At 35.7% G+C, this 27,624-nt stretch overlaps 3 protein-coding genes and 1 long non-coding RNA gene across 4 annotated transcripts; 2 read left to right on the forward strand and 2 right to left on the reverse strand.

Moving 5' to 3' along the window:
- Nucleotides 1-106: 106 nt before the first annotated feature.
- Nucleotides 107-15,626, reverse strand: LOC135689460 (methionine aminopeptidase 1). Its single transcript, XM_065206691.2, has 14 exons — nt 15,494-15,626; nt 13,762-13,822; nt 13,410-13,507; nt 12,705-12,765; nt 11,863-11,954; nt 11,013-11,096; nt 10,364-10,431; nt 9,753-9,823; nt 8,889-9,020; nt 8,176-8,281; nt 7,822-7,859; nt 7,043-7,108; nt 1,353-1,402; nt 107-539 (listed from the first exon to the last, which is right to left on the reverse strand). The coding sequence occupies exons 1-14, from the start codon at nt 15,599-15,601 to the stop codon at nt 405-407; spliced, it is 1,170 nt and encodes a 389-aa protein (XP_065062763.1). The 5' UTR covers nt 15,602-15,626; the 3' UTR covers nt 107-404.
- Nucleotides 1,846-5,480, forward strand: LOC135689461 (alpha-1A adrenergic receptor-like). Its single transcript, XM_065206692.2, has 2 exons — nt 1,846-2,648; nt 4,001-5,480. The coding sequence occupies exon 2, from the start codon at nt 4,118-4,120 to the stop codon at nt 5,147-5,149; it is 1,032 nt and encodes a 343-aa protein (XP_065062764.2). The 5' UTR covers nt 1,846-2,648; nt 4,001-4,117; the 3' UTR covers nt 5,150-5,480.
- Nucleotides 15,627-15,664: 38 nt separating the features above from the next.
- LOC148960203 (uncharacterized) lies at nt 15,665-16,913 on the forward strand. The gene is made up of 3 exons (XR_016145323.1): nt 15,665-15,805; nt 16,168-16,260; nt 16,729-16,913. It is a non-coding gene; the product is annotated as an uncharacterized LOC148960203 (long non-coding RNA).
- On the reverse strand, nt 16,749-26,460 carry LOC135689463 (uncharacterized). The gene is made up of 8 exons (XM_065206695.2): nt 26,303-26,460; nt 25,193-25,313; nt 24,821-24,893; nt 24,066-24,159; nt 23,553-23,671; nt 22,229-22,413; nt 20,984-21,060; nt 16,749-18,380 (listed from the first exon to the last, which is right to left on the reverse strand). Exons 1-8 carry the CDS (start codon nt 26,402-26,404, stop codon nt 18,150-18,152), a joined length of 1,002 nt encoding a protein of 333 aa, XP_065062767.2. The 5' UTR covers nt 26,405-26,460; the 3' UTR covers nt 16,749-18,149.
- Between the last annotated feature and the right edge of the window lie 1,164 nt (nt 26,461-27,624).

Raw genomic sequence — 27,624 nt, forward strand, 5'->3', positions numbered from 1 at the left:
GCTTCAACTATGACGACAATTTCGAGTAAAATGAAGTGAAAAATATTTTCGGGAGTACATTGCTACCTATTGTAGCGCGATGAAATGGGCAAAAAATGTACCAATCTGAACTAGCGAGACCTGATTTTATGTGCAAGTCGGTTACAAAGACAACATTCATAAAAAAATCAGACACGATCAACAAACAATAGTTTTTTTCGCCTAAAGTCCTTTAGTCGGTTGGCAACCATCTTGTATTGCTCTGCAATAGGCAAAGACTCTTTCGGCGTCAAACTACCACATCTTTCAGTCCTTTATCGAATGAATACGGGCGGCAAAACACGATATGTATATGATGATGTTAGTATGGTTCTTCTTGTAGATGACCAGTAACAATAACTAGTAGCCTCGGTGCCACACCCAACTTACAACTCTCCCATGGCCTCTAGCTGATCCATAAAATGTGGACGTCCATTATTGTCAAGTCGTTGCGTCAGAATTTCAACACCAGTTTCTGTGACTAATAGCGTTTGCTCGAACTGAGCCGATCTTTTACCGTCCTAAAACGAAAACATAACATCAGCAAAAGGCTCTTGTGTGTCCTTGTTAGTTGATGTGACTATTTAGTCAACCGCGAGCTTAGGAAACATCAGGCTAAATTTAGACAGGTGCTCGATGCTTTGGTCTTACACAAAACTCTATCAAAGTACAATTAACATTTGGAATTGTCTGTCTTAGAATTCATTACTATGCAGCTCAAGGCAATCATTGTTAACAAAAACTCAACAATGAAATATAATCTAGGACTAAAAACCATCCTTTGAGGTGAATTAACGGCAAATGACTTGGTTTCCCTCAGTTTTCACCTATTCTGACTATTTTGCATTACAACCAATACAAAGACATTGGAATCGAGAGCAAAGAAATTTACTATGATATGCTCTAGACTTCTGAAGCTAATCTTGCATAATGAAGAAATCCGGGGCACATATGATGAGAACCCTATTACACGAAATCTTTACGATACATGCCTTAAGATTTCTATTACGAGAACACATAACACTACATCTGGCAAAGAAGAGATCAATAACGAGCGCATCTCAAATGGCATTTTTAGAACAACATACTATATTTCGTGTTTCATATTAGAGGCATTTGATGTTCCAAAATGAGAAAACGTGTTCGAAACCAAGTTCCAACGGTGCAAATGGTAAGCCTATAATTTAATATCTTGTCAAGTTAATTTTTAGATAGCTACGGCATGGCCTATACTATGCCTATGTAAATGGATTTAATTGTAAGTTGCCACACAACGGCTTTCTACTTGAATATTTAGCTTTTGCCCTCAGTTGAAAGAAATGCTAGCCTCTTACCTGTGTTACAGCTGTCCAGTTATCGTCCCATAAGGAGTCTCTCCATGTACCTATGGAAACAAGGATTCTCGTTCAAACAGGTATGGCGGTTAAAGCATATACAGAAACTGACACTGTGGGAACATCGAAAGTGCTAATCTTTAGAGAAAGGACAAACTGAAAACGACAATTTTCTTATTTTTGGTGCTAATATTTAGGACTAGAGATCACGCTGCTAAACACAATGAAAACAATAATTATCATAAAGCTCTTCGTGACAAAAATGATTAATTACAAAAGAACAAAGGGATTTAATACTGGAATTTTTAACCGTTATGGAGGCCCTTCCCAGAGGGAACCCGTTGTCATTACTACTAATTCTGGAGTGCAACGCAAATGCGGGAAAATCATTTGATACCTGGACTAAACAAAAAACACTTTATCATCAGCTCTATCTACCCTTACACAAGACATGAAGATAATTTTTTTTAAAAAAAGTTTTTTACATACAATACTTTGGTTGAATCCAATAAAATATGTCGTTAAAATCTAATATTTTTATTGGCTAATCTATTTCAAACCTGGTGACATGTTTTCAATTTCAAAAACCGAATGAACATGCGCAATGAAGAAACATGTTAAGGACGACGAAATCAAAATGAATAAAATGAGAGAAAATTTTACGACAAATAACGTTTTCCGAAAGCTCTAGTATTGCTACAAGGAAACAGAGCATTATAAACTCAACACATGTTTTGTTTATAATAAAGAATTTTACTGACTACTAATTTGCAGTTGATAATTAACAGAATCCCTGTCTAAAGAAAAGCTCTCAGACAGTAAGAGCACGACCAATTTGGATAGCATCTTTCCGGACAAAACTCTCGCATCCATTTGCTCAGAATTTAAACAATATCCCAGAGAGAATTTTAAAGGTGTAGCCAGTTAAAACTGATGCTTTTTGCATGATTTGATTTCATGCAAATATCACGAAAACAGTAATCAAATGTTTGATAAAGGTGGTGAAAAATGACACAGGAAGAAACTTGAAGCAGGAAAAGGCTTTATAGCTTTTATCAAGACTTCAGCTGTTCAAACAACAGGTAACAGAAGAAATCGTGGCACAAATAATCTGCAAGTATTTTGAAGGTCACATTTGATTAACTCTTATGGGTTTGACGAATAGCATTCATAGCCGAGTACACATAGTATTCGTAATAAAAGTATTTTCGAGTGATCAGTGGAGAATGCCAGGATCAAGATAGTATACAGGCTGTTCTGACAAATATTAAAAGGGTCGAGCCGTACGAACATAAGGTAAGTAAGAAACACATTTACTCAACTACAAAGAGTTACATCACTAAAATGACACTCTTTTTTATGAGATCAATTTTAAAAGAACGCGAGCCTCAAAATTGGTCAAAGATGAAGAACAAATCAAGAACAAGCTGAGACTGAGCTACTGTATGATGCAATTTTGAACAAGGTTTACAACGAGGATTTCAGCCATGTATGGGAGCTTTTCGGTGAATATTCAAACTTGTCAGCCAAATGAAGGTTGTGTCACTCACTTTGTTTGCAAATGTGGCCTGAAAATTTCCCTAGAGCGAAAAAGCTAGCAATCGCACTGCTTACGCCCTACTAATTTAAGAACAACTTAAGAAAATTCAGCCTTAGATTTTTCAAAAAATTAAGAACAGTCAGCCTGAACTCAAATTTACTGCTTCTTATAAAAAAAGATTGTAAGGAAAAAGTAAAAAAAGTTTAGGAAATGCCATAACAACGAAAGCATGGGGGATTGAATGACAGTACATCTAGCATACAGTATATCAAACTGAATGACAGAAATATCGTGGACCGAAACTAAAAAAATACCTTCGCTGAACTTTAAGAAGTGACATGATAAAAAGCAAGTAAAAGGGTGGGAGATCGTACAAGAATCTTGAAATAAAAGCTTAGGACCATGTACAGGCATATTCAAGCTAAGAACAGATTACGCAAATGCAAGATAAAAATTAATGAAATGGTTGATAAAAACAGAAAGATCATTAAAGAATCGATGCAAAGTAAAAGAGCTTGTGATAAACTGTTGATAGGAGATAAACCAGATTTTGCTTTTGAAGACAATTTTAAGTCAGATATCATTACATTGAAATCATCATTAACGGTAGAATTTAAACAATTGGCACCTCTGTATAAGGGACACCTCCATAAAACGGATAGTTACACCGTGGTCCGAACGGTTTCCGTTATTTGGAGGTTCCACTGTTCTGACAATTAATGTATTTGACATACTTTTAAACCTTCGTCACAAAAGAACCTACAAATATCTCAAAGTACATAGCGCCTTAGCATAAAATATATAGAACTTTCACACAGAATATCCGTATAGCGGTTCAATTTAATCTGCAAACATTTAAAACACGTTTACATATTCCGACTGTCCTCAAATTTCATAACTATGTCAACTTGTCATGCTGCACACTATACCACTATGCAGCAGTTTTTGAAAATGTCCCAATACATTTCTATTCCTTGACACCCATTCCATCAATATAAAATGAAAATAACTGAAATATATCTTCTACGATCGACCTGCTATGGCTTGTAGTATAGCATAATAACATTGAACTAAAGAAATTAAATCTGGAGCTATGATTTTATTCTAGAGCGGAAAAATTTTTGTTTGGTGCAGATAACAATTTTCAAGTGGAACCGACCAGCGACAATTTGATAATGATACAAGTTTCTATCAAATTCTTCGAAGGAACATATGCTGCGGAATTATGAGTGCTTTGCGAACAGTCTCTTTGACCTTCTTGTCAGTATGTGCCCCCTCGGGCATCATCGGCAATATTATCGTTCTTCTGGCCTTCCATAGGCAAGAACAGACAGACGATTGCTCACATATATTTTTCAAGCATCTAGCTATTGTCGACCTCATAATGTGCACCGGTGGTCTTGTGACTGGATTAGGCATCATGCTAGATGGCGGATTCCAGTTCTGCAAAGGCGGTTTAATCTTCATTGCCTTGTTTTATGGACTAAGCTCGGGCACAGTGTGCCTCATGACCTTGGATCGCTATATCTATATCAGCATGCCGCTTCGATATTATTGCAAAATGAGCACGAAGCGAGCCAGACTACTGCTCATAGGAATATGGTGCATTTCAGTTGTTAATATTTTGCCAGTCGTATCGGGAGTGGCCTTTCATAGAAAACCAGGCCCGTTCTACCGGCTCGATATCAAGAACTGTGTATTGCCAAAAATAATCAATATTCCATATTTCCTTTGGCTTGAAGGAACATTCCTCGCTTTCTTGGCTGCAACAGTCTATTTCAATATAAGGTTATTATCATATGCAAGACAGCAGTCTAGGAAGATTGAGGCATCAACATTGCCAACTGAGAGCGAGTTTCACGCAGACGAGCGCTTCAACCGTACCATCGGTAATCATGCTCTTGCTACTGGAAAATGCACAGGGACACATCAAATACACAGAATGGTTTTTTTGAGGCAGCGCGCAACAGTCCGACTCACTACTGTTTTCCTTCGAATTCGACAGAAGAAATATATAAAGATCATATTTTTTATTGTGTTTATACATTGCTTGTGCAATTTACCCTACTTTTTATTCGTCACATTAGAAATCATTTCTGGTTCGTCGTTTGAGTACCAAAAGATAAAATTTGCGTATTCGCTGTACTTATTAAACTACCTCAATTCGGTTCTAAATCCAGTGATTTACACAAGTTTGAACAAGAGGCTCAGGGAGTCTGTTACGAGGATGTTTTACTCAGTGCGCTGTAGGTCATGAGGGATGTTATTATTAGTTATTATGAAATACTTCTCTCGTAAATACATTTACTTAGTGTATCACAAGTTTAATTTAAAAATGTTTTGTCAAGCAAGTCTATTTTTTGCTAATTAAAATGTCCCTTTCCATGCAATGTTATAAATGTCCCCTAGGTTTGATCACAAGGAATGTTTTATGAATAATCAGGAGCATGATAAATGCTCTTCTGTGGCTCTTAATAGCTTGTGCTGATTTACTAATTAACACAGAGTGAATCAAAGTCGCAATCGCAATATCGTTGCAACTCTAATATAAGTCCAGGGCTTATAACGGCTCAAAGACAGTTTTTGGGGGGCTTTTACTCGGGGGGGGGGGGCTATATTCAAGGGGAATAATATTCAGCATTTTACAGTGTGGTAAAAAAGAAACATATTTGACGGTTTAAACGGAACAGCTTAACTGTTCTACAATGGCTTACATTGGTTGCTTTGTTATTTCATATATATTTACTGAATTAATTTTGAAATATATTATGGAGTGTTACTTGTTTTGATTTGACTGTTTCTTATAAATTTGAATAATTTGGCAAACCTGCCAATGACTCAGTCATCATGAGGTTAAAATTCAAGGTGCTTCGTGCAATCGAAGGCCTAATCGAACACTGATTTGCAACCATATCGAGAGACCAAAAATGAATTACGTGAAGCATGCGTCATAAAAACTTTCCAATCAAGTTTTTGTATAGAAACGTTTCGTAAAAATATGAAATTTGCTCACGCCGGAGTAATGAACAAATTGACCATAATTGAAACAGAGAAAGCTGAGAATCCAATACGAATTGCTTTCATAAAATTTATGCAAGATACATAATACAAAAAGATGTCTAAATACTCAAAATTGCCATAGATAATTTTTTGCTGCAATTAAAGTTTAGAAATTCGAATTTCTCCTCATTCCGACAAAATGAATTTCCTTTAAGCAAATATTCCAGTTTAAGAGAACGTTTTATGATTCGAATTTCTGATGATTTAGAAAACTTTGCTTTCCCTTGAAATATCGAGCGCTGACTGTATTTTGAAAACTGTCTGAGTTTTGAAGATTTAATTATTTATGTTGAAAAACGGGAAATTAGGGAATTAGCTGCAAAAAGCCGCTTGACAACACAATTCCCTCATAAAACAGGTGATATGAAAAACGTGTCACTAATATATATTTTGAGCCTACAGATGGAATATCGAAAAGTTTAATAAAAAACAAACAGATTATTCCGAAAAGAGTTTTTTTTAAACAATAAAATAAAAACGTGTCTGGTCATGCAGCAAAATGACATTAAAACGTCTGCCAAGCAAACATAAATCAGTTTTATGGAATTTAAACAGCAAAATCAAAATATAAAATGTTAATATTTGAAGCATGCGACCATTATTAGAACTTGATTGTATTTGCAGCTCATAAGCAAAGTAAAATTTCACTTGCATAGAACTTTATTGTGTGTCAAGAGGCGCAGATTTCACAATCAGATCCACAGATATACATATAAACAAATTCTTGAACTAAAATCCACTGGATGTTTGCCTACTGTTATTTGTATAGATTTAGGCTATGGACTGATTCTCACATTCGATTCAATTCTGATACTTTCATTATCTCATACCGTGTTTTACAGCAGAAAAGTAAAGTTTATATAATCCTATTGGTGCTCTAGCAATTCCTCATTAAACAAACGGAGACAAATTGTTCCCACTCTTTTAGCAAAAAAGTTGATTTACACTGATCCAAAGGAAATTAGAGAAACAACCTAGAGTTAGCCAGCGTACATTGATGATATAAGTTATTGCTTTATTATATAAACGTGCAGTCCTGTCTATAAAACAAAGCATTCAATAAATTCATTATATTGTATAGGATTCTTACCCTGATTTATCATTGGCTCCACAGTAAACACGTGACCTGGTTTCATAATACCAACGGCTTTATTCTCTGAAACAATATTGATATTCTGTTAACCTTTAACAATTGGTGAAAGATCATGATTAATATCACATACAAAAAATATAAAAAAACAGGCCGAATTGCTAATTTTACAACGTAGGACTTATTTAATTTGACTCTCTAGATAATACAGCAAATACTGTGTAACACTGACATACTGAGCATATTACATGGTTTACAGCTCTTGAGGTCAACGCATGAACACAAAATCTGAGCGAACGCGATTCATATATCAATATTAAGTAGGGGGGAGGTAGGGAAGTGGAGGGGAGGAGAGGGGAGTGGAGGGGAGTGGAGGGGGTGGAGAAGAGTGGAGGGAAGTGGAGAAGAGTGGAGAGAAGTGGAGGGGAGGGAAGTGGAGGGGAGGAGAGGGGAGTGGAGGGGAGGAGAGGGGAGTGGAGGGGAGGAGAGGGGAGTGGAGGAGGTGGAGAAGAGTGGAGGGAAGTGGAGAAGAGTGGAGGGAAGTGGAGAAGAGTGAAGGGAAGTGGAGGGGAGGGAAGTGGAGGGAAGTGGAGGGGAGGGGGAAGGGCGGTGATGGGTGAACGATGAAAACACTCCTTTTTTCAGGATTGTAGGCATTTAGCTTTTGTATGATTAGATCTATATTCTTAAAAGATACAAATTCATAGAAGAAGACAAAACAAGATTTCTTCAAAGACCTTGCTGTTTTACCGGCCGATTGAAATCAAGTTTAAACTTACTTGCATAATGTGGTATGTTTGGTGCAGTGTGGAACAACCTTCAAGAAAATAAGATTTGTAAATACCAAACTAGTGCTTGCTAAAGATACAAAAATGGCCATAAATTAAAAAGGAAAAGTCCCGTAACATGGCACCTTAAACAAGAAATTCATAAAAGTTTTTCACTGAGGAAACAAACAAATAATTCCGTTATAATAACAGTATAGTAAGCAATAGAACTTCAGTAACAAAAACATATTGTCGATCTTAAAAACTGTAAAAAGTCAAATTTGATAGAGATTGTATTCTTGCGATATTTTAAGTGCTTTTAAGTCTATGAACTATCTGAGATAAGAAAAGTCAATTGAGATTTACCTGTGGATGCCATGACCACAATAAGTCTTTGTGACTGCACACCCGTTGGCATGGGCGTGTTTTTGAATGTAGTTGCCAAGCTCCCGATAACGAACCCCAGGCTTAACTAGAAAGGCAAAGACAATTATTAAAGAAACGAAACAAACAATTGAAACTAAAGAAAAATAAACAACATATACAGGACTTGTGAAAAGGAAAGAAAACTAAAGTAAGCAATCGTTAATTTGACATGATATGGTTACTCATAAGGTATAAGAATACATACGAAAAGCTAATTCAAGTTTTACATATATACATGTTTTATTCACAATGAAAAAACCGTGTCTGACAGCGAAGCAACGCCTGAAAAACTTTAAAGCCACATAATATAATGTAAATGCTAATATTGATGATAATAATATAAACACAAAACATCATTTGCTTATTTCCCAGGTTTTATATTTTGGGCAATTTAAATTTAATGAATGTTTGGGCAGTTTTAGTTACTAACGCTGCATTCAAAAACCTGAAAGTTATGTTCTCTTACCATATGCCTTTTTTTGTTTTGCAATGAAATGGGATCAGTAAGTTATAATACTGATCTTTAATGGGGAGAAAAGAATTACTAAAGGAATCTAGCCTAGGATGTTACTCAAAGGACTCCACGCTCTCAATCTAAGTTGCTCGACAGGATGGTAAAACGGATTCAGAATATCACATAATTCTCAACATACTTTCATTTATGGCCGCCATCATGCATTCGTAAGCAGTTTTCACCAAGAGTTTACTAGCCTCGTCGACATCTCCAACAAAAAGCGTTTCATTGAGATCACCATGGAAACCATTGTAGAAGCACGTAATATCCACTAAAAGTAATTTTCAATACATTTTTCACCTTTTTCTTGCGACATAATAATTCAGAGAAGAATAAACGATGTTGTCCCCAAATATCAAAGAGAATTGGCCTTACATTGTTAGCTGAAAAGAATGATCGTTATGATAACAATTACTTAAGGCAAAATAAAATTATGCAATGGCACTCCCAATGACCGGCCTAGACCCCCTCAAACCCCCCCTCCCCCCAGATCCCCCTTGATAACCAATATCAGCGACATAAAATCAATTATGAAAAAATTATGCATGTAGTAGCAAGACGTCTTTAGCTTCCAAAAACACATTTATCTATTGTAAGCGCCACTGAAAAGCAATTAGCGTAGCAAGCTAAAATATTATAAAGTCTTCATTTCTAAACCTAGAGGTACCTCCGTACCAAACGCTCCATCCTACGTTTAAAATACACAATACGTCCATACTCATCTTTGCCGCCTCTCTTTTCGAATCAACACAAGAAAATGAGTTATTCACAAAATGCCCTTTTAGTTGAACATTCCTGTTAAAGGGTATCCCAGAAGAAACGGTTTTGAATTAAAATATTTACCATTAATCTGCCCTTATTGAAGCACAGTGAAGCCACTTGGATATCAAACGTCTCGTGTCATTATCTAAGAGTACATATAAAGCGATCGATTTGGTCTAACATTGCGAATTTTAAATTTTCATTTGCTACCATTGATAAAATCGAAGGTAACAGCACTTACAATTTACTATGTCTCCATTTTCTAAGGGTCTTTTGTCGGGAATACCGTGGCAAATAACTTCATTGACCGACCTTAAACAAAAACAGCACTAAATATAAAAATTTAGTTAATTATGCACTCTTGGAAAAACATTAAATTCAGTCTGAAGCTAAGTAAAACTTTATTATGGATGTGAAGAGATTCTTTTTTCATTGAATAGGTGGCATTATACATATTTTTTCTGAAAATTGAAAAAAGATAAGCAGATATAGACTAATGTTGTGACTTTTGCACCAACTCTGTATTAATTGTCATTTATAACCTAATGGTAAGATACAGTTGATATACACACCATAGTGTTTACGTACAGCTCTGCTTGAACCACAACAAGCAGTAAATTACAGACCAGTAGGCTGTAATGTTTATTTCATCTGTAGATATATTATCTACTATCTTCTATTAGATTTAGGTTTATATTCTACATAAAAAGAGCAACATTTCAACATTAAAACTGGTAATGAACTTCAGCTGTACCACGAAATTTTGTGACAACTTGCCATCAAAATAGAAAATATTATAGGGCAAACTTCCACAAACAAGAAAATACACGTTAGCGCATGAGAAATACTCACGTGCAGCAACTTTTTGGAAATCTGCTGTAATTAAGTGGTGACGGATAACAATTTCTCTCGATTGTGGCCTGGAAAGTTAAGAGCAATTGGCAACTAAAATAGACTTAACAAGAATAAATTACAGTGAAAACTGATATATATGCTACTGATACTTGTGCAAAACGTGTTTAAATGAAATCATTTCACAACTTGCAGTTCAGTGCAGGAATACAGTTGGAGTCATGTTTTGAACATAGCAACGCTTTTAGAAGAGCGTTACTGAGGAGGAGATACTGTAGAGAAGCCAATGCGATCCTGGCTCCGTGGTTATGTTTGTGAATATAGTGCGGCCATTTCATTTACTTGACTATTCTTTAATAAAGGCTTAAAGGGAGACCTTCTTGCCTGGGAGGTTATCTAAAATGCGCTAAAGTTTATACAGTATAAACATGCCATATGCCATATGTATAAACACCAGTTTCAGTGGCGCTTACAAAGTTTATACAGTGTGTCATTATTCTCCACTCATCATTATCTGATATCTTGATGGTAAAATTTGTAATGTTTCGGGATGCATAACTTTTATGTCAATTTTATGGATGCATATTATTTGTTCATGCAAAATTTCACAACTACTTGTTTTTCTTTTCATAATTAATTCAAAAATTACCTCGTGGACAATTCTGTCAATCTCATCAGTTGTTATGCCAACCCTCACTGCCTTCGCAGCAATATCAAGAACTTCACGAGCCAACTGTAAAAAGGCAACACTTATGAACATTGCTTCACAGAGTAAAAATTACGTAGCAAAGATAAACATGTTAGAAATATACAAATTAAAGGGTCTATGAGTTTATAAAAGAGAGCCTCTGACTGCTGATTAATTTTGCTTTTGATCGGGAAGGGAACTTTGAAAAACCTACAGGAAAAGCTGTGAAAACGAGGTATCTAATGTTATCGCCGCAGAAAAATGTCCACCCTTTAAGATTTACAGAGATAAAAAAAAGGGATGCAAAATATTTAAAGAACAGCTTGTGCAAACTCTTTAATTTACGTTTGACAGTAAGTGTCCTTAAGCTTTATCCCACTTTACATACCAAACGGCAAGACAGTGCCTCATGGTGTTTATTTAGTTACATTGTTATCAATGCCGAATATGTTTGTTCATTAAGGTAAAGTCGGCATCTTACGGTAATTTGAAATGTAATATGTCCTGGAGAATTCTGGTGATTCGTTTGGTTTGGCGTTAGAGAAGTAAAGAGATGGATATTGCGGCAACACAAGATACTATGTAACAGAGAGAGGAGCCAGTGGATCCTTCATGAAAGTCCAATATGCAAGGGTGGCCTTGTGGGAGAGAACTGACGGCAAAACAAACTTGTCTATTTCGTTGTCCAGGGAAATGACAGTGGTTCCTAACAGATTTCTCAATTCAAAACATGCGAGTGACTGTTTCTTTGGTCGGAAGATGCCATTAAATGCTAAAATTACCCAAACAATCCTAAAATTAAGACAGTCACCTTGCAAACCTCCTTCATTGACTTCAAATCTTCCGGGCTTAAGACCTGGATTGATGTGCTTCTTTTAACTGACATTTCACTCGCTGGGTAGCCTGAAAATGAGATAGCATATGACCTACTGCATATATACGAAACGGTACGAATTAAATGAAACGGGTAGGGTCTTCATTGATCAACAATGGATGCAAAGAGCTGCTTTTACCTTAACAAAAGTAGCAAGAAAAATAAGGTGTTGTGTCATGATTGCTTTTTGCTTGCATGCCATTCAAATAAAACTGTCTCAGTCTTGCTATTAAAGGTTTTTGTTGAGGAGTGATATACATCTAACGTATAACCTTTGCCCCAATCCTAACTAACCGAAACCCTAACCCTCTCCCTAACCTTAACCCTAACATTTATTGACTAACCCTAACCATTTATATGACATATGTCTAAGGAAGGAAGAACATGCCAAAGGTCCGTCTGTTTGTTATTAAGCTAAGTTAACACAAGACAGGGTTGAAGAGTAGAAGCCCAAAAGTTTAAAGAAATTTATCAAATCACGGCAGATTCACCATCCTCTGGATATTAAAATACCAGTTAATCGAGGATGAAAAGTATCATCCCCCATGGAAAAAAGACTTTGCATTCAAAGTGTGCATTATCTTCTTCACTTCTTGGGTCAGCATGTGATGTTCACGTTTTAGGGGGAGACGGCAGAATTGTGTAGTCGAGCACCAAAGACAAAGCAATATTTGATTCTATTTTGATTAATTTGCAATGGGGCAAAGACGAATCAGGTGAGAGTGAGTTAATCAATTGAGGTTGGGCTAATTAAGCATGCATTGCAGTAGGACACCCACCTTCTGGATCATCTGCATAGTCTGGTTTCTGAATATGACTAGGGACTGTTCGCTTTGCTGACTGTAAAAGACAGAATAAATTCTTAATGGACAGAATAAGTCTTTCAAAATTTGCATGCAAACATTGTGCAAAACAATTATATCAGTGTGTTGCCCAAAAATTCCACTTTTTGTGAAAAAAGGTTAAGAAAAACAACAAAGTATAGATTACAAATATCATTATTAATAATATTTCTCAAAAGTGTAAACTCATTTAAATCAAATGTGAAGTCTCTGCTAGGACCATAACACTCTAGCAAAATTATGCTTCGGAATTATTATTATGAATTTGGGCTGCATTCATTGGGCATTCATTTGAATAGTAAATGCAAACAAATATTCAGAGTGAGATCAAAGCAGCTAGCATGGCTCTAAACATTCAATGCCTCTTTACAGGGCACACTACATGAGAATATACTGTCTTTTCTAATAAAATAAAAGCAATGAGAGGAATTTCCATCACGCAATTTACAAAAAATAGTGGCATAGGTTTTTTGAGGCTTGATTCCTGTTTCCAAAAGGCCACACTTTTCAAGGCCTTTTTTTATCAGGACAAGAACTTCCTTAAAAGGAAGGTTTGAACTCAGGGGAACCGATTGCACTGAGACAGTCAAAGGGTGTTGTCAAACACTAAGATCTTGATATATAAAACAATGTAAGACATACCTTAGGAAAGGGCCTCAGTTTTCCTGTGTAAATGTATCCTGGATAGGGATTATACTTCTCAGTTGATTTATCATCTTCCTGAACAACACCATTTTGAGCTTCAAAAGATGAAATACAGCTTTCATAATCAAAGAATAGGAGAAAGTTTCATTTTCAATCCAGTTAGAATACAAAAGTTTAAAAATTGGTTGAAAGGTTAACAAAGGTAAAACCCTCAATCTCATTGAGAAATTATTTATAGTTTAACCATTGATCTATTGTTAACAGTTTTTTAGAAGTATATCAGTAATGATGAGGAACTTGTCAAGTTCAGATTCCTTAAAATGCAAAAAAAACTGCTGAAAATGTTTACCTGCAGGTTCAGCTTTCTTGTGAATACTTTTGTGAGATTTCCAGTTGCTTTTAAAACATTCCTATTGAACAAAAATTTCTACTATAATCAAAATTGTTTTGCATGCTGCTAAGGAAAACATAAAAACCATGACATAACAGAAACATTGTTGAAAAATTGATCATTCTTGCTCTCATTACAATTGTATTTTGTTTAACAATACTCTGCAACAAATTCACTACAGCAACACTACAAAAGCTTAAAATTTAATTTACATGTTTGCAATGCAATGCTGACCAGCACTTGAGGCCCCTAGCTGATATATGCAGGTAGCAACTAAAGGCCCCATTATATAAAATTAAGGTGCTCCTTTGCCAGCCAAAAGTGTGCAGAGGCTGTGATACTAATGCAATTTGTGACAAACATATCAAAAACAATAGTTTTCCCTGCCTGCAAAAGCCTCTTGCCTTCATGCCTATCCATACTTCTCTTGTTAAGGTATATAATCTTGAATGCATGACTTACCATATAAATGGTATGTACCATAAAGTGCTGAGAAGTGTTATTCACTGTGTGCATGGATTGCAGATTTATTTAGAAAAATTAGAGAAAATTTTCGTTATCATCCAAAGCAGTTGCAAACTTTGGAGTAGAGTGGAAAAGGATGAATTGAAAAATTCTCCTTTAATTTTGAGTAGAGAAGAGCAAAACTGTTCCTAACTTTCAAGTGCATGCTTAAGGGTATTCTTGTAACACACTGGCATGTATGATATTTTTCGCTGATGAAAATCTACATGTCATTTATATACAGTAAGCGCAGAGTGAGGTTAATAACAAACTACTCCAGGACACCTGATATTGCACTTGAGCTTGTAGTGATTTTAATATTGTAAAACAGGCCATATTCTCACTCCTTCACTGATCATGTCATCACCATGACATCCCCTTGTGTCATTAACAGCATCATATACCATAGGACATTTCCATTGTTTACAGCTTCAATCAACTAAATCATTTTGACGCCTTTCCAAGCCAAGGTCTTTCCCTCTCTATTGCATCATCATTACATCAACTTAACACATCCTTACGCAGCACATTTATTTTTAGCACTTCAATTTGTATATATATAAGCATATTGAAAGTAATTTTAGTCAGTCAATTCAGCACAGTTAGAATCAAGACACGCAAGAGACACATTGTTTCTTCTCTGGCTCTGTGTTCTTCTTTACATGTTAAACAGGACTCGTCAGGTTGGAAACAACAAGTTTGTCGATGAATGGTTAAATTAGTCTGTACACTAAAAGCTTTCCTCCTTAACAAATACACACTGTTTATGATTTTAGTGTAGTGTAGAGAAAAATTCTGTACCTTGATTCCATATTTTCTTAACTACAATAAACAGCAGGGTATAATCCCATTTGTCAAATTGGTTGAATAGTTATTCTTAGATTTCTGGATATTGCTGTTGAGTCTTTTAGATATACGAACAGTGAACAAAACTAGCTGTGGTTCGGGAAGCATGTTGAGGAGAATCATGGTTCATGGTTACTACTGTCCACTAGGTAGTAATTCATCAGTCAATGGATCTTTATTCTTATAATGTTTTAAAAGCTTTCACAGCTTTTTCAAAAAAGCGCTCTCCAAGTGGTAGCATAGAAGGATAGAGTTTAGTTTGTCGTTTCGATTCATTAATTAGGCCTATTGGCAGAGATCAGTGAACTAATTCATTCAAAAGAGTAGATACCTAACCCACCTGTTGACAGAAGAAGCTGCCTTCGACAATGCCAAGTTTAATGCATGTTGGGCACTGCAGTTTGGCAACTTTTTGGCACCCAGGAGCTTCGCACACCCTCTCTGCCATTTTGGCACGCTTTCTGCCTGTTGACGTAGCCTCAGTTTGAGTGTCAATAGCACATGGAGTCGAGTATTTGATCTGTTAGGCCGAATGAAAAAAGATAAGATAAAAGTGGAAGACTGTTTCTGCTCCAAGATTTTGAAATGGATGCAAGGACACAGTCACAAAATGCTACTGCTATGAAAACTGCAATGATCTATATATGTGGTGGTAATGACATTTTTAAGATCTTTACTGAACAATGACTAGTTATTTGTAATGCATCAATAAACAGTTTTATTTTTATATGAGAGAGGAGGAATTATTCGTAATTGGGTTATGATATATAGGCACAGTCCTTCATATACATTTCATATTTGTAAGCTCTTTCGTTTTCACTAAACTCTACAAGCCTAGGATCATCCTCCTTCCACACAACATAGCTATGTTGACTAATAAGTTACGCTTAAAAATCATTGAAGATATAATAACCAGGCCTTGTTTTAAGATCCAAAATTTACTGGAGAAATCCCCTTGAAACTGTTGAACAATATCATACTTCAGCTAGAAACACACACAATTTTTGTATATAGAATGCCATACAGAGAATGAAATAAAAGCAAGGGACCCTATCCGATGTAGAGAATGTGGACAAAGAATCATGTACAAGAAAAGAACACGAAGAAGTATCCTTTTTCAGAGAGAACTGGAATTTATGTGCTGTTTTTGCTCATGGTTATATTCTTCAATTACTTTTCAGTTGTACTTGAATGCAAGCAAACTAAAACACATTATTTCATTATGATTAGTCTGGTTTACTCATTTTTATCTGGCCTCTGTTTGCCAAACATTATATTCTAGTATTTCAATCTGAATAAATTTAAAAGACTTACCATTACCAAGAATTCTAGTGAAAGGTTTATTCAAATAACTTAATTCCAGAAAAGCACAGAACACTATCTTGTCTGTCACTTTGTTATCATGGTTATCAATCTATCTTCCTCTCCCTCATGTCAAACTGCTTTCCATGTCAATCTGTTTTTATCGTGACAATGTTCTATAAATTTTGATCAAACTATATGATATAATATATAAGGTTAATTTAACAACAACTTTTATATAAATTTTTTATTTGCTTTCTTAACACCTGTCAGTGATCGTTTTTGATGCAAGATGATGGTGAAATAATTGTATCAAGGCCAAAGATTGGACCACAATTCCATGCCTCTTCTTTTGATGAACATACAGATTTATCAAGAGGCCAAGACCTTTCTATATGAAAGAAAAGATACTTTGACATTTTCCTGTAATAGTAAAAACAGTAAAAGTAAAAACAAGTCTTTGTAAAAGTTATAGTAATCCAGAATGTTATTTAGCAAATTTAGATTTGGATTTCTAGCTTTTCACATTTTCTATTCCTTGTACATCTGATATATCTTCACATATCTTTTCAGTAATGTTTTCAGATGAACCGATGAAAAAATGGAATCATGTTTGTACTTGTTTTCTCTCAGCACTTGATTCAAGTTATAAGGTTCCTCTGTTTCAACCATCAGTTATTTTAAACTTTTAGATGTATCTGTAGCCATAAGTCTAGTGCTTTGACTTGCACTGAATATGGTCTAAAATAGTGCGCAACTATCGATGCTAAAATTAAATTTTTTCCAAATAGACGGATAGTCATGTAAGGTTTTTATTAGATCTTCCTCTTACAACAGATAAAATTCAGCAACAAGACAATTTCAGAAACCTCTTTTGTTAATTCTGACAACAGTCAAAATATGATACCAGGTCTTAAATTAAAATGTCTCAATATGCTCAAAAATAAGCTTAACTAGTCTTTTAAAATAATTCATTTATTCGAAGAATTTAATATATACCAGATAGTTTTTTCCAGGTTACAATTTAATATCTCTTTAAATTTAAATACTTAAAAAGTCCATGTAACTAGATATGTAGTTTACAACTAAAATTATCTCTAAACTAAACAAGCTCTAAATTAGCAAAACAAATAACAAAATCAATGTTATATCCCAATATTAAATCTACATAGAAATAAAAAACTAAATTTCAATTTTATAAAAGCATATGAAACTACAATAAATTCGATTAATTTCAGGTGTCACTGTATGAATGTATGCATAGAGGAGAAGAATATTACAGTCCATTATGAAGATTATCTGGTAGTCTACTTGGTGGAATGATGGGATCTTAGATCACAGGTTTTGATTTCAAGACCTTTATCTTCAATCACCTTGAGTCCATTTAGTTTTTTTAAAGGCTACATTTGCATTCAATGCTAACTTTCCTAATGGTTTTGAAGCATCTGAAGGCATTTATCGGGGAAGGGGTGTAGTATGTCTGTGTCATTGAAAAGGGGTGTTGTATAGGTTAAGGATGTATAAAGCCCAGAATATGAGTGTTACATAACTTCTGTGTATATGTGTATAAGTTAAATGATAATTAATAGAGGATAATTTTGTTATAAACTTTAAGTTCATACAAGCAGTTCATATTTCTATTGGTGGATCACTGGCACAGCCCCATCCACAAAACTCATCATAAAATGAAGTGTTTAGTTTCTCAATAGGTCAAACCCTAATAAAGCATTAGAGATGGCATCACACAGCGATAGCAGTGTGAACGGTCGGTTCTTAGATATCTCTATAGCATGTGGAATTGAATCAGTGATGTAGAAGTTTTCAAATGCCACCTCACATGTTTGAAATTTCCTCCAAGAATCTTTAGGAAAGACTGCATGTGTGACATAAGCACTCACTTTGGAGGCTCCAGCTGATTTTAGTACCTGTAAATGGAAAAACAAGGTGATAACTGAAGTTGAATTGGATCCAAAGAAAAAATTTCTTAATATGTCATTTATACTCGAGGAACATCTAAAATTAGTTGTGTATGGAGATTAATCATTTATACACAAGTTGTGTATGGAGATCCTGAGCTCTAAACGGTGACAAAGTCTGTGATCGTTACAAGACCTTAAAAAGCAAACAGCAGAAAATGTACAGACTACAGAATTACCAATCTGACTTCAAAAGTGCTGCTGAAGATAATTCAGACATGGATAAAACCTAGCATTGAAAGGAGAGTTTGGCATGAGACACTTTAGCATGCCATGAGAAAGAATAACATTGGCGAAGGAATCACATCTTGGATCCAGAAGGTTCAATATCTAAGGAATTAGTTGGTGATCACTACAGTGAATTGTTTAAAAACAATATTGGAGTAACCCAAGGTTGTTTGCTATCACCAGTCTTGTTTAATCTGTTCTTGGAAAGAATTATGACAGATGCACTAGATGATCATGAAGGAGGTTTCAAGTGTGCCAAAAGAAGGATTATGAACCTGCGGTTTGCAAATGAAATTGATTTGATATAGGAGAATTAAAATGGTATTAGAGAGATTACAATTTGAAATGGAAATAAGCACAGAGAAGAGCTGATGGTTTTTTGAAAAGAAGAAAACATTGATGGAAAAGGTGTTGATGTGAGAGTGGAATGGGGTAAAGCTGGAACAAGTGAAGAACTTCACATACTTTGATCTACAAAAGTAGACATTTGGAAATCAGAAAAAGAAATTAGAATCAGAATTGGAAGGGCTACAAATGGTTGTCAAAGCTGGATAACATCTGGCGAGCAAAGAGCATTGCATTAGAAATACTGCTGATGAGATCGATTGTGACGCCTAACCTATTACACGGTTGTGAGAGTTGAACAGGTAGTAAACAGGATGGTTAAAGGTTTCGAACATTTGAAATGAGGACATACAGAAGAATGATGGAAATATCATGGAAAGGAAAGACAAATGGGTGGGTAAAAGATAAGATCTGTGAAATTTGCAAACATGAGCCAGAAGGAGTGGTGGAGTTGGTGAAAAAGAGGAATTTTAAGTACTTTGGTCATATTGTACTGGGAAGCAGAACAGCAAGATCAGTGATGGAAATAGGAATGCAAGATAAGAGAGGAGGGAGAAGGGGAAGAGTGGAGAAGGTGGTCCTACTCTGACAAGGGCTGGAGACTGGGAAGGATGGAAACAGACTGTCCACTAATTGGTGCACCCACGGCCAACTGATAAAGATGTTGATGAAACCTTGCATCGATTATAGCATGGCAGAAACTTGTTTTAATGTCTAATATGATTTGATCTTGAAATATTATATGAAATCGTCATTAAAAAAACGGAGGTGTCACAACCCAAATACACTTTTTTCTTGGGAAGGGTATAATGACAGCCCTCCATTTTACTTCAACTATGTGTAAACCTGTCCAAAAAAATATTTCCGGGGCAGCCATCTGTTATGAAATAATCTACAATCTAAATCAGAATCGAAGTCGTGTTTGATTCCATTAGCCTACAACGATGGAAATTGAAGGATTATTGAAGCAAATACTGATTTCTCTTACAACTTTCCGTACGTTTTCGATTATTTAACTTTGAACAAATTTTAACCCGGCTTAGTGGGAACGATCAAAACGGATTAAAAACGGGTCGAAAAAAGTGCCGTTTGACTCACTTTAAAAACGGATCACTTTTAACCTGGTTTTGTTGAAATCCGGGCTAGTGGAAAGGCTTCCTCAGATGCGCGCTTTTTTTATGATAAGGTTATGAAAAGTCTGGTATCCTATGATAAACCCTTAATAAGCTCTTCCACTGTGAAACTCTAAATATCTCCAACCCTTCTTTACACTTATATTTTGTAACACCTATTTTGCAATTAGTTTAAACATAAATTCTAGTATCACTAATAAATCATAAGTCCATATGTTCGTTCATGTTTGTCCAAAATTCTCGAAATTTATTTCCAAAAAACGTTTTCCGACGTTTAAAGCTTTTCCGAAACTTTCACGTTGACAGTTTCGATTTTGATCCAAGTTTCTATCGTGGAGATAACAAAATAATTTGTTAGGAAATAATTTGAGGCGGATACTTGAAGCCCAGATCAAGCCAATCTACTTGCCACAGCCATGTATGTTTGTAAATAGGTCCCCCTTCGGGAAACCCTGAAATTATTCGCTTACACCAATTTCCAACTTTATGATAAATTTTTTTGCATCTGTTTTTGTTATTGCTTCCTAAAGTAGTTTTTAGGGCACTGAAAAGCTGTGTTTATCGCACATTCTTCTGCCCCTCTCAATAATGAGAATTTGCGAGGAGCTAGCAACTCTCCTTACTCTTAGTGCAAATTTATTCATGGCAGTGACTCGAAACGAACCACAGACCCTTGGATCATAACCTGCAACTGTAATTACTGAGCTATCCTAATACCTGTTAACATTTAGTCTCCAATTAAAGGGAAGTCAAATCCATGACGTTCTAGATTTACGTAAACGGATAGAAAATCCCAGTAAAAGCAAAACCACAAACGGAATTGCAATAACTTTTAAGTGTACAAACCTTGGCGCACTCAATGAGGGTACCCCCTGTCATGACGAGGTCATCCACTATGATACAATGACGATTCATTGCCTGACCTGGAATGAAATTGTATTCAATTTAAATCTACATTCACTTTTTTTATAACAAACAATCTAAAAGAAACCGGAATCTAGGATGACCAAAAATTTACAAAACATAATACTGAGCACCCTCAACCTTTAGAAACTGCTTGAAGATTCTCATTTGAAAGGTTGGGTGGAAATGACTCTATCCGACGATTAGACACATATTTCCTCTTTAATTGATATAGATAAAGAAGAGCTCTTTAGAACATTTTAAAGCTGTTCTATTTCATGTGACCTTTTCACATTGCTGTGTTTCTAAAAAAGTAGCCCTTTTAGCGTGGTAATTAAGAAGCTTTAAAAATTTTTAGCGCTGGAATCAGCAATAAACTTAAAAAGCTTAATACTTATCCCGAGGTTAGGTTCTTATAAAAAAAGTGTGCAGTAGATATCGAAAGAAGTTATGAAATTAAAACTCGACTGACACCTGTCACTCGTTCGTCAAAAAACCCAGCATTTGATAATACGATTAGCGAGAAATATTCCCTGTTAGCGAAGTCTTGGATACCAAATGTAGCGTGTTCCTTTTCCAGTAAAAATTACCCTTTCAGTAAACTAATAATTGTAGCACCGCTTGGCCTTGACGAACAATCAACCCCCCGTACTGAGATTCGAAAACACGGATTTAAACTTTAAAGATTTCCAGGAAGCAGATGAAAACATCCTGACCGTTAACCCGGAGATAAGTAATCCTAAAGTAAAGAAGATTATGGCCAGGAAGAATCAAATTAAACAGTTTGCCTGGATATCATATGGTGTAATTCGTCGGCGATTGTCGCAGATACACTATTTGCGACCATCGCAGACGATCGCAGATAATCAGTTTCCATATGGTATAAAACGTCCGCGACGATCACCGACGAACTACACCATATGAAAACCAGCCTTGAGAGCCACCATGTTTACAAAGCCAGGTATCAGTAGAAAATTGCCGCAAACAAAGCAAATTATATCACCACATTTGCTGCATCTCCAAACTTCCTCACTTTGTGTTGTGATATTCATTTGGGTGGAAAAACCCTTTCATGTAGTAACGGAGTTTTGAATTTCTACAAAAAATACGCCTGGAATCAAACAAGTGTTGTTAATCATATACATAACATCGTGTCCTTCTTTTGGAATACTCTATCACTTTACTTACCTTCTTTGATCTTAACAATCTTTTTTCCATTTTCCCTTATTTTGATACAGGTAATCAAGGGGTAGTTCTCGTCAAACATATTTCGGAATCGCTTAAAAGCGCCTTCGTCTGGAAAGGCAATCGTTATTTTGGAAGTGTCTGAATTCTTTAGTTCGCGTAGTAATAGGGGTATGGCTGATTCTAATCTAAAAAGAAAAACAATTCTAAAAATCAAACGAAAATTCAAGGTATGCACTAAAATAGGGAAAAAAGAAAATGTCTTTGTTGTTTTTAGTGTCATTGCGAGAGGGGAACTAGAGAAATAGGTTTTAGATTGAAAGGGAAAGAACATCGCGTCGTATGAAAACAACTCTTAACTGCAAACCTGAATGATAGGGTAACAAAGTGTCCTGTGGCGGCGATTTTCTAACTACATTTATAGGCATTTAGAGTCAAAGCAAAATAACAGTCTAAGATGGTGTATTAAAGTTTTAAAATCTGAATCGCAAGAAGTTTATAGCATAAGCCTTTTCCTTCATTGTAAGTCCATTTAAGTAATTTAACTTGTTTATCGCTGGTTCTCTTTAGCTCTGCTTTTCATTTTCTTTTCTACAACCGAATTTCGCTATTGTGTCAATGATCTTCGCTTCACCATGATTTGTTTCCAACATCATGTTCTTAGGCAGTCTCGAGAGTGACACAAAACAACAGAAGTCTCTTCAGCCACCAGCCAATCTTCAAGCAACATTCGTGCAGTTTGTAAACAACCCACAAGTGCTCAGAATTTAGAAAAAATAGAAAAAAGAAAATGACAGTTCAATTGATGAATTACTCAAGAGATCTTCAGCACAGTTTTGAAAGCCACAGAACAATTTCCCACTAGGTTATGACTCTCTAAAACATTTTGAAAAAGTCCCCTCTCTAATATGCGCCTTTTTTTAAGTCCACCCCATCTAGAGTCTCTTGAATTAAACAAATTGCAGAGGCTTAATAGTTCTTTTATAGCGCCCTTATGGCAAATCGGAACCGATTTCCTTTTCTCTTATGCATTGTTTTGAAATCCAAGCAGCTTGATTATAGCAGCTGTTACTCACAATTTTACTTACTTTTAGTGATGAAAACAGCGGATAGGTTAGTTTGGCTAGGGGGTAGGTTGGCTTGACAATAAAATAAAGAAAGAGTTAGTTAACGGTGATGCATAACTTTGTACGAATCCTAAATTGCCACCATCCAAGACTCGATACTTCTAGATAAGTATGCGCTATTACCCAATCTAGGATTCAATTTCTTCACACTGAATGCTCTTTATTCTAGGTTCTATATCTGTGGCATGTAGTTAGCTTACCGAGGTATTATGCTATCAGAGAAGTAGAACCGCTCCTGCAAAGCGTGAATGTCATACATAACCAGTTGACAAGGCCCTCTGCCGGAAAGTGGTGTAGCTGATAGTAGTCTTGCAAATGTCTGGAATAAAACAATAATCTTTTAACGAAAAGCATAAGCAGGGAGAGATTTCAAAATAGGAACATATTGGTTCATAATAAATATGTAAAATATGCATGTATCTAATAGTTTTTTCCATGAACTAACCCGCTTTGTAAAGGCAAAGCAAAATAATTGCAGTCACGATGTGTATCTGTGAATGGTTGGCATCAATCTGCATCGAAAAATGTCATCCACAAACATAGTTGCTTGCTTAGTTTTAATGAACCGTATTTTGTTAATTTGATAATAACAGTTCATGTTTGATTCTAGATGGCTTTTAAATAATCTAAAACTTGAAAATTAAAGAATGATCACCCACAAAGTACAATTCTTAGATATAATTGCTTCAAAACATAAAATGATCGTTACTAACCGATGCTGTTGCAACTTGACCCTCTAATTCCACTCGCTCCATTGTTCCAGTGGGGAAATATGGCATAATAAATGTAACAGAATGGGCCAAGTATCTATGTTTGAGTAAACAAATAGTTAAAAAAGAAGAGAGAAGTTGAGGAAATTAATCTCAAAAGGTAACAGATGGCCTCAGTCAATGTGATATTTGTCACTTTTAAGAGCAGAGTCTAGACATGTTTACAGAATGCAGACAAGTGTGCATTCATTAAATTAAACTTGAAAACCTTCCTGAAAACAATCAAATAAGGGATGGCCAGGATGTAGTTAACAAATGTCTCTTCTTTTTGAATTGCCCTGCTCTGGTCATTGGCCATGCAACTGTGGGTTTTATTTACTCTGAAAATGGTAATGCGATAACAGCACATTAATAAGCCAAAGCCTAAACCATCATATTTTTGCCTATTGTGGACCCAATTAGATCTCAGCTGATTTGGGTGCATGATTGTGAGCACACATATTGAGGATTGAAGTGCTTTTCCCATAATAATCTGGTAGTATTTTCATTAGGATTCCCATTTAATAGAAAACACAAGGGAAGAAACAATGGCAACCAGTACCTTTTGGCACTAGACCCCTATCTGGAAAGGATTTTGCTGGCTTGTCTACATTCCATTGTGTGTAATTTACATCAAGAAGCTCTATAGACTTCTATGACAGTGAAAGTTAAATCGGGGCCACCATATCAAACCTTGCCCTTGTTACAACAAGACTCACCTTGGTAAACTGTATACAACAGAAAGTTGCTCAAACAGTAGCTCAGGAGAATGAAGAGTCCCAAGAAAGATAACTAAAATTGAATAAGAGTGATTATCAATTGAAGGCTTTTAAACACCAACTTTCTAATCAAAACAGTTTAATATAGTTTCAATCCAAACATATTTCCTTCCTTTGATAAACTCAGTGTAGCTTCCCCCAAGAGCTGTTTTCACCATAAAATATGCGATATTGCAGATTTTAAAGCTGTCTGCACTTATCTCTTGCACCCCATGACTATATTGACATAAATCTAGACGTAAAACATCAATCATTTACAATCTTCCCTAAACAGCATCTTACAACTTGTATATCATAATCAATTTAAATTACCATCCCGGCCAGCACAATCTTTCTTGACATCTTCAATGAAAAGATTTGGCCATCCATCAGGGAACTTTTCCCATTTTATTGTATCTTTAAGCTCAATACCTTGTCTGATTCTTTCATCACCCTAGAAACATAGCTAAAGGCTGTCAAAACAAGAAGTTCAAGTAAATTGATTCAAAGAGGAAATTGAGAGATTTTTCTTTTTTGATACAAACCAACCTCAAACTTTTTTAGTTGTAATTTGTATAAATGTTAAGTGTCAGTTACTGAATGGCTATTTGTTCCAGTAAACCAATGAACAATGTGATACACAGCATTTCAAATAAAAAACCAAATAATAATGGTGGACTTATTTGAAACTGCGTGTCTCTCACTGAATGCTACCACCTGGCAGGAAATTTAGAATACCATACAAAACAATAGGTATGCAGACATTTAGAACTGATTTAACCATAATTAAAAAAATTTGTGTCAATTCAATAATGCAGATTTTGTACAGTTGACAAAAGGCAATATAATGAGTCAATTGGCCGTTTTTCTGAAAGAAGACAAACAATGGTCTAGACTTTTAACTTTTGCCCCCACCCCCTCCTCTCCGAAGCCTTTTGGCTGGCCACTGTGAATACTGCATGCGGGACTGCATGTAAACTTTTTTTACATAATTTTTTCTAAAATACTTCAGTTGTAGATTTGGTTGCAACTTAGAACTTCAGTATGAAATGACAAACCAGTAGCACGAGTGCGCTGTCATTCTGTAAAGCCTAGTATGTGGATAAATCTACACCTGCTTCAGTATTTGGGTGTAATTAATTGGTAGAAAAAGGGAAGCTACTTTTTCAAAATACAATTTATCTACTTGTATCACTAAAGCGCACTCCGGTAATCTATAGAAGTCTTCTAACACATTGTATTTTATCTGTATCTAGATGTATAACCTTTTGAAGCAACTACAGTATTTTGCGTGCAGCTGCCATAATCCTTTGGCATATGCGTATGCAAGTCAGGTGATAATTCGCATAATGCGACCATCGTTTCGTTTCGCCAGAAACTGCTATACTTAACGAGCGATCAACAAGAATAAAAAATATGAGACCGTTTCAAACATTCTCTTACCGATGTACTCTTCCAATTCCGACATGTTTGCACTATAGAGGTTGCCAACACCTTCATCTGGGGATGATAATAGAGGACACGAGAAGAGTTCTTGTCTGCCATTTTGTAAATATTCTTTCTTTCCTTTTTAGTGTGTTTTCATTGTACCCTCGATCTGAATGAATTGTCCTCGTATTGATTTGAAATGTCAACTGTGACCTCAGTTGTGACGTAATTAGACCCTTTTGATTTGTGGAATGAAGTGGGCACAAAAGAAGTTTCTAATCAGCCGGCCAACAACTCCTTATTTGGCCAAATAAATCTGTTCACATGTAACTAGAATTTAATTTTTGGTACTGATCTTCTTACCAGTTTTCTTGCTCGTGCACGAGACCCACAGTTGCCACCAATGCTGCTAGCTAGCTATCCTATCCCAACAGCACAGTAACGGCTATTAGCAGCATTCGATGCTATATGTTAGCACCAATCGCAAATCTAGCATTAAATGAAACGACAAGAGCTAGAAACATCGTTTGCTAAAAGAAAATAATATTTTCCATCTAAAGCGTATCCACTTCTTAGGCTTTGAAATGCTAACTGAAGTTTTCTGCTGGTATTAGCGTGATTGTTGCATTCCCACCTTATCCGTAGGACCCAGGATTGAAAAGAGAAAAAGATCAGAGAAGATAGTACTGAGGCCGTATATTTAGATTGCCCCCACCCATTTGACATCCTAATCTGAGTTGAGAGACTGTCTCAATTCACAAGTCTTTATCTCAAGAGCTTGATTAATGGGTTCACTTCTATCATGAGCATGAGTTAAGTTTGGCTACACTGCAAGACCTGTTAGGAAAACAGGTTTTTCCACAAGACCCTATCAACGGTCAATACTGGTGATAAGACATTAATGAGAGATGGAATTTGCGGGATAGTAGTGGTCGCCTTTGAGCCGAGACAAGGATGATTTACTGCACTACAATGTTGGCTAAAATTTGAAATTCCTGAGCCTGGCGATTAAGTTCTCATTCACCTCAAGGTATTATATACTGAAATCCCTTTGTCAGCAGTGCTTGAATTCACAACCAACACAAATGCCATGTACCCACCATTTAGGGAACAAAGTGACATAGTAGCAGTCGTTCACTGAGAAAAAATCATTGTGATCTGAGTGCTGGTCTGTATGTGTCTGCAAAATGTGTAATTTTTATGACAACGCAACAAGCTTCTTTTGGTTCCAGTATTATGATGGGATTTCTTGTCGGTCTGATCTGAAATCTTTTTTGCAATCTTATAGGATTCGATGCTTTTGATTTATAAGTATTCAGCAGTAAATAGGAATTGTT

This window comes from Rhopilema esculentum, chromosome 5 (assembly GCF_057945365.1).
Source record: "Rhopilema esculentum isolate cy_ngs chromosome 5, ASM5794536v1, whole genome shotgun sequence".
Lineage (NCBI taxonomy): Eukaryota > Metazoa > Cnidaria > Scyphozoa > Rhizostomeae > Rhizostomatidae > Rhopilema > Rhopilema esculentum.